The sequence below is a fragment of the Anomaloglossus baeobatrachus genome, chromosome 7 (assembly GCF_048569485.1).
Source record: "Anomaloglossus baeobatrachus isolate aAnoBae1 chromosome 7, aAnoBae1.hap1, whole genome shotgun sequence".
In the NCBI taxonomy this organism is placed as follows: Eukaryota; Metazoa; Chordata; class Amphibia; order Anura; family Aromobatidae; genus Anomaloglossus; species Anomaloglossus baeobatrachus.
Genome location: NC_134359.1, coordinates 205,991,450 through 206,003,690, shown reverse-complemented (window position 1 = coordinate 206,003,690; position 12,241 = coordinate 205,991,450). Strand labels below are relative to the sequence as shown.

At 41.0% G+C, this 12,241-nt stretch overlaps 1 protein-coding gene across 1 annotated transcript in view; it reads left to right on the top strand.

Moving 5' to 3' along the window:
* The window catches only part of C7H16orf89 (chromosome 7 C16orf89 homolog), a 98,284-nt gene extending 86,497 nt beyond the window's left edge, over positions 1–11,787 (top strand). Inside the window, exons 6-8 of the mRNA XM_075319725.1 lie at positions 2,761–2,865; positions 9,512–9,568; positions 11,699–11,787. Of these exons, the coding sequence (XP_075175840.1) occupies positions 2,761–2,865; positions 9,512–9,568; positions 11,699–11,787 (251 nt within the window). The remainder of the gene's footprint in view (positions 1–2,760; positions 2,866–9,511; positions 9,569–11,698) is intronic.
* Positions 11,788–12,241: the final 454 nt, after the last annotated feature.

Sequence of the window (12,241 nt, the reverse complement as noted above, 5' to 3'; positions counted from 1 at the left end):
TATCTGACAAGGGGGTTGACTGAGACGAGTCTGGTGACAATGACCGACTTTATGTCAGGAGCTAAAGCTCAAATTTATCAGTGAGGGCCCTCTCGACTTGTAGGGCAAGGTAACACTAATGCCCTGTCTCAGGGCCCCTGTGGGTTATCAAATGTTCAACCCTACAAGTTTGAACAGGGGGGGGGGATATGTGAGTTAGCAACCACCAATGTTGTGGATGGTCGCAGTGGAGAAGGATCCCCCTGTGATATTAAACTGAAGGTGTGACTGTGGCACCTGTAGTTCCACATAACTTGGGTTGTAATTAAGGGTTAGGTTCCCTTTAAACTGTGACCAGTGTGATGGACAGAGCTGGAGAATCACATACCTCCACCTGTGGGTGTATCCGGTTGGGTTTAAGAGCCTGAGAGTGCTGCACATGGAGGATGTGTGCTGGAGGTCTCAGTCTGTGTGAAGACTGAAGAGAGACGTTTGGAAATCAGTCCAGGTGAGGACTGGGGAAAATACTGCAGCCTGGCTGGAGAGGGCTGGAGGCTGCAAGAAGCAACCACAGTGACTTGTGTTCTCTGGCAGGGGCCAGAGTGTGGAGAATCCACTATGGACATTTAATTGGACTGGAAGCCCACGGTATGTGGATGTTATATTTTCCTTTAAGCCAGGAGAGGCTTTGTTACATTTTGTTTAGCAGTTTATGTTGAGTCTAATAAATAAACTGCTGCGCTTTATAAGAGATGGTGATACCTATGTTGCCTAAGCTACCTAGCACCGCTGCAAGCGAGTGAAACACCCGGGTTGCTGTAAGCAACGTTTACAATATACATATATATATATATATATATATATATATCTATATATATATAGATATATATATATATATATATATATATATAAAATTAAAAATGCCCATAATGTATGCTCCCCCAGCATTAGCACCTTGCCGTAAATTTTAGGTAAACCTTTATAGGGTTGTTCTTTTTATTTTTTGCTACAATTTGAATACAGGTTTAGAACGCGTGTCATGTAAATTCATGTTGCTGATGACACTACAAATTTTACATGATGCAATGGGTGAAATGTGAATTTCCGCAAATAAACAAGCAGACATTTTTGTTACTGCAGATTTCATTGCTGAAATTCCACAGCGGATAAAGTTTGTGGGCAAATATCCTTGGAGGAATATTTTAATGTCATGAAATTGTTTTAGTTAGACAGAATGAAAATAAGTAAGTTTACAATTGACTTGCATTCGCTGTCTGCTGTCATTCTTTGTCTGTGACAGCATTTATTTCAAATAGCGTACAGCTGGTTTCCAGGGAGCCACCTAAGCCATTCCATGTGTGTGCAGTATTTGCAGGGGAGGAGTTTACTCATAACATCTTAAGGGTGCTTTACATGCTAGCGATGTCATGTGCGATAGCACCCGCCCACGTCGCTGTTTCGTCAACAATATCGCTTCAGCAGCGTCACACGCACATACCTGCTTAGCGACGTCGCTGGAGACACCGAAAATATCTCCTTTAAGGGGGAGGTTTGTTCGGCGTAACAGCGGCGTCACTAAGCGGCCACCCATTAGCAGAGGAGGGGCCGGAGATGAGCAGCCGGAAGATGCTGCCCACCTCCTTCCTTCCTCATTGCTCGTGGACGCAGGTAAGGAGATTTTCGTCATTCCTGCGGTGTCACACATAGCGATGTGTGGTGCCGCAGGAACGACGAACAATCAGCGGCATGCACCACCAACGATATTATGAAAAGGAGCGACTTATCAACGATCAACGATTTTTGACGTTTATACGATCGTTCATCGTCGCTCCTAGGTATCTCACGCTGCGATGTCGCTAACGACGCCGGATGTGCATCACTAATGACGTGAGCTCGACAATATATCGTTATCGATGTCGCAGCATGTAAAGCACCCTTTAGTCCGTTCTCTCCTGTCCATTAATTTCTATACAACAGCTAGCTGACCATCTTCCTCTCCTTCACTTTCTGCTCCTGAGCTATTATCAGTCCTGTAAAAATCACAATCCGTACCCCCAACCCCCACCCCTCTCATGTTCCTGAGAAAGGAACTATTATCTCTATATGTAAATATAGTGATAACTCTGTAGAAACAGAACAAACTCTGACAGACATTAATGTGTTGTAGCAGCATAAAGTGCTTGGATCAGAACTGTCATTGAAAGAGGTGTGACTTTCCCTCAAGCAACCGGGAAGTAAGGAGACTGCATAGCTCTGAGGTGCTCAAGAGACAACTTGAGAATAGCTTAAGATTTTGGAGAATACTGGCTGATAAACACTTGTCTAACATAACCAGCATGATACAACTGATCTTTTTTCATCCATACAGACAATTTTAACCAATTTACTAAAACATTATAAAACAGTGTCCAGTTGCGCTATAACATTCAGAACTTATGCTGGTCTTCCACAGTAGGATGCAGCATGGCACTGTCATTTCTTGGTGTCTAAAGACCACTTTGGCCAGTATGCTATACACAGCCTAGAGATAGCTTCCCATTTCATCTCCCAGTGGTGGCTCGTATTTTGTCTGTCAGACCCTCTACTCACTTTATATGTCTTTTCATAAAGTGTTTTACCGAAAAGGACATGAATAATATCAGAGGGTACAATTGGGTCCTTATATCATTTATTTTTACCTGGGACTGTAGTTCGGATATGAATACAATTTCCGAAAAAGGACAATCACCTCACTGCAGAAATATTTTATGTTTTCAGAGAATTTACTTGTTTTTCTTGCAGTCATGCTGTGTGGTTTATGTGGATATTCAGACTTTTACAAGCAAGAATGGATGAATAAAATTATCAGCTGGCAAGATCCGATCATTGGATGTTTTGGTAATATAGGTACGATTTATCGCTGTCATTTCAGCTCTCTGCATATACAAATAGTTCATCCATATGTTTCATTATGTTACTTAGTCTAGCAATTCCATTCCAGTAACAATTATCTTTTATTGCAAAAATTTCCTTGTGAAGCCGGATTCTTTTCAGCTAATTTCTAGAGCAAATGTATAATCACTGAGTTATTTGGAAATGATCAGTCTTACAATTTAATCAGTAACCTCTATAATTATATTTTTGATTATAAGTCAATGTCACACTGATTGTGTTAACCAATTAGGTGATCCCGTCTCCTCATTTAAATTATTTGGCATAAACACAAACACCTGCCATCATTGTAAACAGCTAGAAATGCATAGAGAACAATTCTACAAAAAGATTTAATCATATAGTCAGTATTTCTAAATGGATTGTGATATTATACATTTTCATCATGCTTCATTATACAATAGTGTATATATACAACTATATACTGTATATACATAAACTATGTCTTTAAGTATACATATCCAGTTGAAACCAGTTGAGATACACTATCTAAAAAGACACATCTGCATGTTTTTCTCACTATCTGACATGGAATCAAAATACATCATTCCAGTTTTAGATCAATTAAGAACCAAAATTATTTATATTTGCCAAATGCCCAAATTATGAGAGAGAGAGACAGAGAGAGAGAGAGAGAGAGAGAGATACATGTTTGTAGGTCGCTTTGCTCGCACCTGCCTTTTCAGCTTTGCCAATAATTTTCAATAGGATTGAGATCAGGGTTTGTGATGGCCATTCCAAAACATTGACTTTGCTATCCTTAAGCCACTTTGTAACCAGTTTGGCAGTATGCTTTGGGTCATTGTCCATTTGGAGGACTCATTTCCATGCAAGCTTTAAGTTCCTGCCTGATGTCTTGAGATGTTGCTTCAGTATTGCCACAAAATCTTCTCTCATCATGATGCCCTCTGTTATGTGAAGTGCACCCTGTCACTCCTGCAGGAAAAAACCCTACAACATGATGCCGCCACCCCTGTGTTTCACAGTTGGGATGGTGTTCTTAGGCTTCAGCCTCTATCTTTTTCCTTTTTTCTTTTTAAGCATCTATCTTTTTCCTCTAAACGTAACAATGGTCATTATGGCCAAACAGTTCAATTTTAGTTTCATCAGATCACAGGACATGTCTCCAAAAATTAAGGTCTTTGTTCCTGTGTGCATTTGCAAACATTAATCTGGCTTTTTTTCTTTTTCTTTTGGAGTAATGGCTTCTTCCTGGCAGAGTGGCCTTTCAGCCCATGTTGATACAGCTCTCGTTTCATTGTGGATGATGACAAAATTTTACCTGCTTCCACCAGCATCATCACAAAGTCTTTTGCTTTTGTTCTTGGGATGATACAGTGCCTACAAGTAGTATTCAACCTCCTGCAGATTTAGCAGGTTTACACATTCGGAATTAACTTGGCATTGTGACATTTGGACTGTAGATCAGCCTGGAAGTGTGAAATGCACTGCAGCAAAAAAGAATTTTATTTCTTTATTTGTTTTTTTTTTTAAATGGTGAAAAGTTTATTCAGAGGGTAATTTATTATTCAACCCCTCAAACCACCAGAATTCTGTTTGGTTCCCCTAAAGTATTAAGAAGTATTTCAGGCACAAAGAACAATGAGCTTCACATGTTTGAATTAATTATCTCTTTTTCCAGCCTTTTCTGACTAATTAAGACCCTCCCCAAACTTGTGAACAGCACTCATACTTGGTCAACATGGGAAAGACAAAGGAGCATTCCAAGGCCATCAGAGACAAGATCGTGGAGGGTCACAAGGCTGGCAAGGGGTACAAAACCCTTTCCAAGGAGTTGGGCCTACCTGTCTCCACTGTTGGGAGCATCATCCGGAAGTGGAAGGCTTATGGAACTACTGTTAGCCTTCCACGTCCTGGACAGCCTTTGAAAGTTTCCACCCGTGCCGAGGCCAGGCTTGTCCGAAGAGTCAAGGCTAACTCAAGGACAACAAGGAAGGAGCTCCGGGAAGATCTCATGGCAGTGGGGACATTGGTTTCAGTCAATACCATAAGTAACGTACTCCACCGCTATGGTCTCCGTTCCAGACGAGCCCGTAAGGTACCTTTACTTTCAAAGCATCATGTCAAGGCTCATCTACAGTTTGCTCATGATCACTTGGAGGACTCTGAGACAGACTGGTTCAAGGTTCTCTGGTCTGATGAGACCAAGATCGAGATCTTTGGTGCCAACCACACACGTGACGTTTGGAGACTGGATGGCACTGCATACGACCCCAAGAATACCATCCCTACAGTCAAGCATGGTGGTGGCAGCATCATGCTGTGGGGCTGTTTCTCAGTCAAGGGGCCTGGCCATCTGGTCCGCATCCATGGGAAGATGGATAGCACGGCCTACCTGGAGATATTGGCCAAGAACCTCCGCTCCTCCATCAAGGATCATAAGATGGGTCGTCATTTCATCTTCCAACAAGACAACGACCCAAAGCACACAGCCAAGAAAACCAAGGCCTGGTTCAAGAGGGAAAAAATCAAGGTGTTGCAGTGGCCTAGTCAGTCTCCTGACCTTAACCCAATTGAAAACTTGTGGAAGGAGCTCAAGATTAAAGTCCACATGAGACACCCAAAGAACCTAGATAACTTGGAGAAGATCTGCATGGAGGAGTGGGCCAAGATAACTCCAGAGACCTGTGCCGGCCTGATCAGGTCTTATAAAAGAGGATTATTAGCTGTAATTGCAAACAAGGGTTATTCCACAAAATATTAAACCTAGGGGTTGAATAATAATTGACCCACACTTTTATGTTTAAAATTTATTAAAATTTAACTGAGCAACATAACTTGTTGGTTTGTAAGATTTATGCATCTGTTAACAAATCCTGCTCTTGTTTGAAGTTTGCAGGCTCTAACTTATTTGCATCTTATCAAACCTGCTAAATCTGCAGGGGGTTGAATACTACTTGTAGGCACTTTATGCACATGTATGACCAATGCAAGTTCATCTCTGGTACACAGAACCCGTCTCCTTCCTGAGCAGTATGATGGCTGGACATTCCCATCTTGTTTGTACTTGCGTATAATTTCTTGTACAGATGAATGAGACACCTTCAGGTATCTGGAAATTGCACCCAATGATGAACCAGACTTATGCATGTTTACAATTCTCTTCCTTAGATCTTGGCTAATTTCTTTTGACTTTCCCATGATGCTACATAATAAAGCAGTGTGTATTAAAATAGATCCACAGGTGTGTCTCTAAGTCAGATATTGGCAATTAACCTATCAGAAGCTTCCAAAGTCATGACATCATCATATGGGCTGCCCCATATTGTTTAAAGGCATAGTACACTTAAGGCCCATTTACACACAACGATATCTCTATATCTCTAACGAAATGTCGTTGGGGTCACGGAATTCGTGACACACATCCGGCGTAGTTAGCGACGTCGTTGCGTGTAACAGCTCCGAGCGAGTGTTAAGGATTAAAAATACTCACCTAATCGTTGATCGTTGACACGTCGTTCATTTTCAAAATCTCGTTGGTCATTGTGGATGTAGGTTGTTCGTCGTTCCTGAGGCAGCACACATCGCAATGTGTGACACCCCGGGAATGATGAACAACAGCTTACCTGCGTCCTCCGGCAACGAGGTGGGCGTGTTGTTAATGCGGCTGGTCTCTGCCCCTCCACTTCTATTGGTCGGCGATGTGTGACGTCGCTGTGATGGCACACAAACCTCCCCTTTAAAAAAGAGGTTGTTCACCGTCCAAGGCGACATCGCTGGGAAGGTAAGTATGTGTGACGGGTGTTAGCGATATTGTGCACCACGGGCAGCGATTTGCCCATGACGCACAAACAACAGGGGCGGGTACGCTCACTAGTGATATTGCTAGCGATATCGTAGCGTGTAAATGGGCCATTAGTGTATGTAAACTTTTGACTTTGCAGAAAGTAATAAAAATGCCTTAATGCATTCACTTTCTCTCATTATTTTGGCATTTTGCAAATATAAATAATTTTTAGAAACCTAATTGACCTAAAACGGGAAACTTTTATTCTGATTTCATTTCAGATAGTGAGAAAAACATGAAGGTGTGTCTTTTTAGATAGTGTATGGAATCTTCTGGTTTCAACTGTATATATACAGTATAAAAATATACATACATATACAATAACATAACTTAAAGAAGACCTCTTTTGATGTCTGTTTTAGGTCTCATTCACATGTTAGTTTTTTTGCCACTTTTCTGTACCACCAAAATTAATACAACTAAGAGCGATTAAAACATCATGAACCCCAAAATAGTGTAAATAGTATAAATAAAAAAGGCAGCTCAGCATGCATAAAACAAAAAAGAATTACCACTAAATTAACAACAAGAAAAAAAACTTGGTCAAGTTTGGAGTCGCCCTAACCATACTGACCTGGAAAATCCTGCTGCCAGTTCTCTTATACTGAACAATACTGTAAAAAGACAACCCATGAAAACAATGGAGGTTCTGTGATCTTTTCCATACTTGGAAATTTCTTCCCATTTTTCAGTACATTTTATGGTAAAATTAACTGTGTTGTTGAAATCTAAAACCCAATGTTGATTGAGAATAAGGGAGTTATGGCCTTTGGAACAAGTGGAGGAAAATGAGAAAGCTCAAAACTGAAAACTATCGCTCACAAATCGTGAGTCGTGTACTCGTCGCTAGGTTTCATAAAATTGTTTAATTAAAATGGCGGCGGTTGTTCATCGTTTCCGTGGCATCACACGTTGCTCCGTGTGACACCACGGGAACGATGAACAGCAGCTTACCTGCGTCCCGCGGCTCCCGCAGGCTATGTGGACGGAAGGAGGTGGGTGGGATGTTTACATCCCGTTCATCTCCGCCCCTCCGCTTCTATTGGCCGCCTGCCGTGTGACGTCGCTGTAACGCCGAACGTTCCTCCCACTCCAGGAAGTGGACGTTCGTTGCCGACAGCGAGGTCGTCCGGAAGGTAAGTATGTGTGACGGGGGTTAAACGAGTTTGTGCGCCACGGGCAACTAATTGCCCGTGACGCAAAAACGACGGGGGGCGGGTACGATCGATCGTGCTATCGCACAATCGGTCGTCTCGTGTAAAGCAGGCTTAATAGTATGGTAGTGACGGCATCCGAGTGCTATCTGGGGTTTTCTCACATCCATTCTCTTGAATGGGTGAGTTTGATAAGCACAAGCAATCAAAATTGGATATCTTTTTTTATGCTGACAGTTAATTTTCAAAATAACGGACATGTGAACATATTCAACGACTTTAAAAGTAATGCAGTGATAAACGTGGATGGAACACATATGGGAAGCATGATTTATGAATGGAGGCTTAGTAAATAATTCTATTCTCCATAAAATACAAATTTTGGAGGAACTTTTGTCAGATTTCTATGTTGTGCTTTCACCCTTGAAATAACAATTGTGCAGCATATTTTCTGATTCCTCTGTCATTACGCCTAGAAATGTATGAATAAATTTATAACTGGGTGAGAAGTTTCTACACAAACTGACATTCTCCAATCTGTGCTAAAAGTTTCAGACTGTGTCTACATATTCCCCTTTCACAAGGAGATGAAACTCACCAATTATTTCTACCATTGGGACAACCCAATTTTTTTCATACATTTCTAGGGAATTGTTCATAATTTTAAGGGGAAATTCAGGTATTTAATATAGAAATGACAATACTGCGCCCCATGAGGAACACATAAACCGGAGAACATGTGTGTCGATAACCTAAAATGCCTGTAGGGTGAGACACAGATTGTACATAGTGCCAGAGTAAAAAAAAAAAAAATCTATAGACCAATTGGAATTAAGAGTATAGAATTTTTAAAAATGTTTTTAAAAATGTTTTTAAAATGGTGGAGGTGTAAAAACAATGTAGTTAGGGGTGTGTTGCCTTCATAGATTGAAACATATAAGAAGTCCTTAAAGCTATAACTAGCAGTGACCTGCACCACCAGGTTGAAGGAGTTCAATTTTGCGCAGCTGGGGTCAATAGAATACCTTCTAATCCAGTTGGTTTCTATATATATATTTATTTATTTATTTTTTAATCTGGCGCTATGTACAATCTGTGTCTCACCCTACAGGCATTTTAGGTTATCGACACACACGCTCTCCATTTTATGTGTTCCTTAGGGGGCGCAGTATTGTCATTTCTATGTCCTATTGTTTTTTATCAATTGGCTGTGATATAGGGCCAATTCTTACCTGGAACCCCTGCAGAAGTATGAAAGGGTACCTGTATTTGTCCCTGCCTCGACTTCTGGGAATGACTAGCTCCAGTGTTTTGTATAAATACAGGTATTTATTAAAATAGACATGTCAGAAGACCTGATTTTTCTTTAAGAATAAAACATCAAATACTTCTATCCCTCCTTGACCCTATTCTAAGTGAATACCACTTCTGTATAAGATTCCTTCTTCCTTTGACTATTCAAGCAGTTAGTGAAATGTCAGTAACCTGCCTGTGTTTATCATTCTTTGCACAAAAAAAAAAAAAATCTTCTTTTGTGGCTCTGAGTGAACGTCAGTAACTACATAAAAGGCTATATGAATGGAAGGTCAAGTGTTATATTGATTAAAATTCACCCTAGGTTTTGCTTCATTTATTTCAGAGAATGCTATAAATCATTCACCAAAAAGGGTTAAAAGAAGAGAGAGAATTTTTTTAGGTAAGTTGCAGAAAAAAAATTCTTAAAGCAGTTGCCCACAGTCAGGCCCACAGTCTCTGAAGGTAAAATAAATCTAAAACAAAATGAGCTGTTACCCTCCAAGAGTCCAGTGCCACCTCTTGGTGATATCATGTTGACAGTGCACCCGGCAATCACTGAGCTCTAGATCTTATGCCATGTATATTGGCAGGGCCATTAGGCTTGGTGGTACTGAGCTCTAGATCTCATGCTATCTACATTGGTAGGGCAGTTAGGCTTGGTGGTACTGAGCTCTGGATCTCATGCCATCTACATCGGCAGGACCATTAGGCTCAGTGGTACTGAACTCTGGATCTCATGATATCTACATCGGCAGGACCGTTAGGCTAGGTGGTATTCAGCTCTGGATCTCATGCTATCTACATCGGCAGGGCCATTAGGCTCGGTGGTTGCTTACATGGCTCTCAATGTGACATCATTTCTGCAACCTGTACGCAATAATAAAAAACAGTTGTGAGAGGTAGTGCTGAGCCTTGGAAAGGTAAAACACAGTTCAATTTACTTGGTTTTTCATCTTTCTGAGGCTCTGGAAAAATAATTTTTCAAAGGAAACAACCCCTCCTAATATTACTCTACTGTAGATTCTTAAAAATATATGGGCTACTGTATGCTTATATTAGCCAGTTATTTTAAAGGTTCATATACTAAACTATATTGTTGCCTCAAACAAGCACTGAGCTGTACAGAGCCATAATACTACACTCGTGAGAGGATAAAGGTCCTAGCAATTTTTTTTAAAGCATTGCCTATTAGAAAGTATAGTCTGGTCTTCTCTATGGTAATATATGGATGTGAAATCTGGACAATAAAGAAACAAGACAAAAGAAGAATCAACGCCTTTGAAATATGGTGCTGGAGAAGGATGTTATCAATACCATGGATGGAAGCAAGAACAAAAAAAATCAATTTTGGAGCAAATCAAGTCAGACATGTCGCTCGAAGCAAGGACTACAAAGGTACTACTTCCCACTTTGGACACATCATACAAAGAAAGCAATCACTGGAGAAGGACATCATGGTCAGAAGGAATAGAAGGAACAATGTGAAGAGTAAAGGGGGTGTTACACGCAGTGATATCGCTAGTGATATCGCTGGTGAAAGCACCCACCCTCGTCGGTTGTGTGTCACAGGCAAATCGCTGCCCGTGGCACACAGAATCAATTGGAGCCGGTACAGCCGTCACACGTACCTACCTGCCTAGCGATGTCGCTGTTGCCGGCGATCCACATTCTTTCTAAGGAGGCGGTTCGTGCGGCGTCACAGCGACGTCACTAAGCGTCCGCCCAATAGAAATGGAGGGGCGGAGATGACCGGGACGTAACACCCCGCCCACCTCCTTCCTTCCACATTTCCGGCGGCTGCAGGTAAGCTGCAGTTCGTTGTTCCCGAGGTGTCACACATAGCGATGTGTGCTGCCTCGGGAACGACGAACAACCTGCGTGCTCAACAATCACCGATTTTTTTTCTTAAGAAGGAACGACGTGTCAACGATGGACGATAAGGTATTTTCCATCGTTAACACTCGTTCCTTGCTGTCACACGCAATGACGTCGCTAACGATGCCGGATGTGTGTCACGGAATCCGTGACCCCGGTGATATATCATTAGATACGTTGTTGCGTGTAACGGGGCCTTTAGACCAGCAACCCGAGGGCTTGATACATTCAAGATAATGGTGGAGAAGACCCTAGTGGACCTATCTAGGCAAAATAAGATTGATCTGCCTACAGATCGTTCATCCATGAAATAGCCATGGCTTGAGCTGAAGGCCGTTAAAAGAAAGAATTAGGAAGAATATTTTCATATTATGCAAGAACCATATGTCAGAAGATCACTAATACAAATAAGGAGGCATTCCATGTGCCTTCATAAGGAACTAAGTGAACAAATATTCTGTTCCCAGTAGGACTTTATATATCTCCAAAAAGGGGTATCTCCAAACTAGGAAACCTTTATATGAAAAAATGTATCTGCATAGTAGATTGTGACCTATTAGATAAAACCTTGTCTATTGTTTCATGAATTTGTGTGACTAATAACTGTTATGTGTTATTAGTTATGTATTTTAATATGTTTTATGCTTGCCCACAGATGTATGTCTGAGCCACAAGACGGCAGTGGCAGTAGGAGCTCTCGGAGGGTTTTTGTATTCCTCTACATTCACTAACTTAATATTGTAATAAAACCTTATAAAATAAAGTAATGTGTTTAAATAAAAGTGTGAAAATGTTAGCTTCATTGCATCCTGCAGGAATAAATCAGCATTATAGAAGAACCTATAGTATTCAGACTACATTATTACCAGCTGAATTTCATTTCATTTGGCAGAAAGCCTTACTGATATAGAATAAGAAGTATGTAGGATATGAAAGAAAATTAAATACAGCCCCAATTCCAAAAGTGTTTGCGTTAATTTTTTCAAATGAAATGGAAAAATGTCTAACTTTCAGCTTCTGATCTGTGTTCTATGTTCTGCTGTGAATAATATATGACTGTAAGCAGGACCACATTAAGGTTGATGGGGGCCCCTGGACAGAAATTCTGGTGGGGGCCCCATAACGTTAACATTTTTAGCCATAACAGTAGAGCGCGAACTGTAGCATTTAGATATAAATCCAATGAGCATGTATCTTA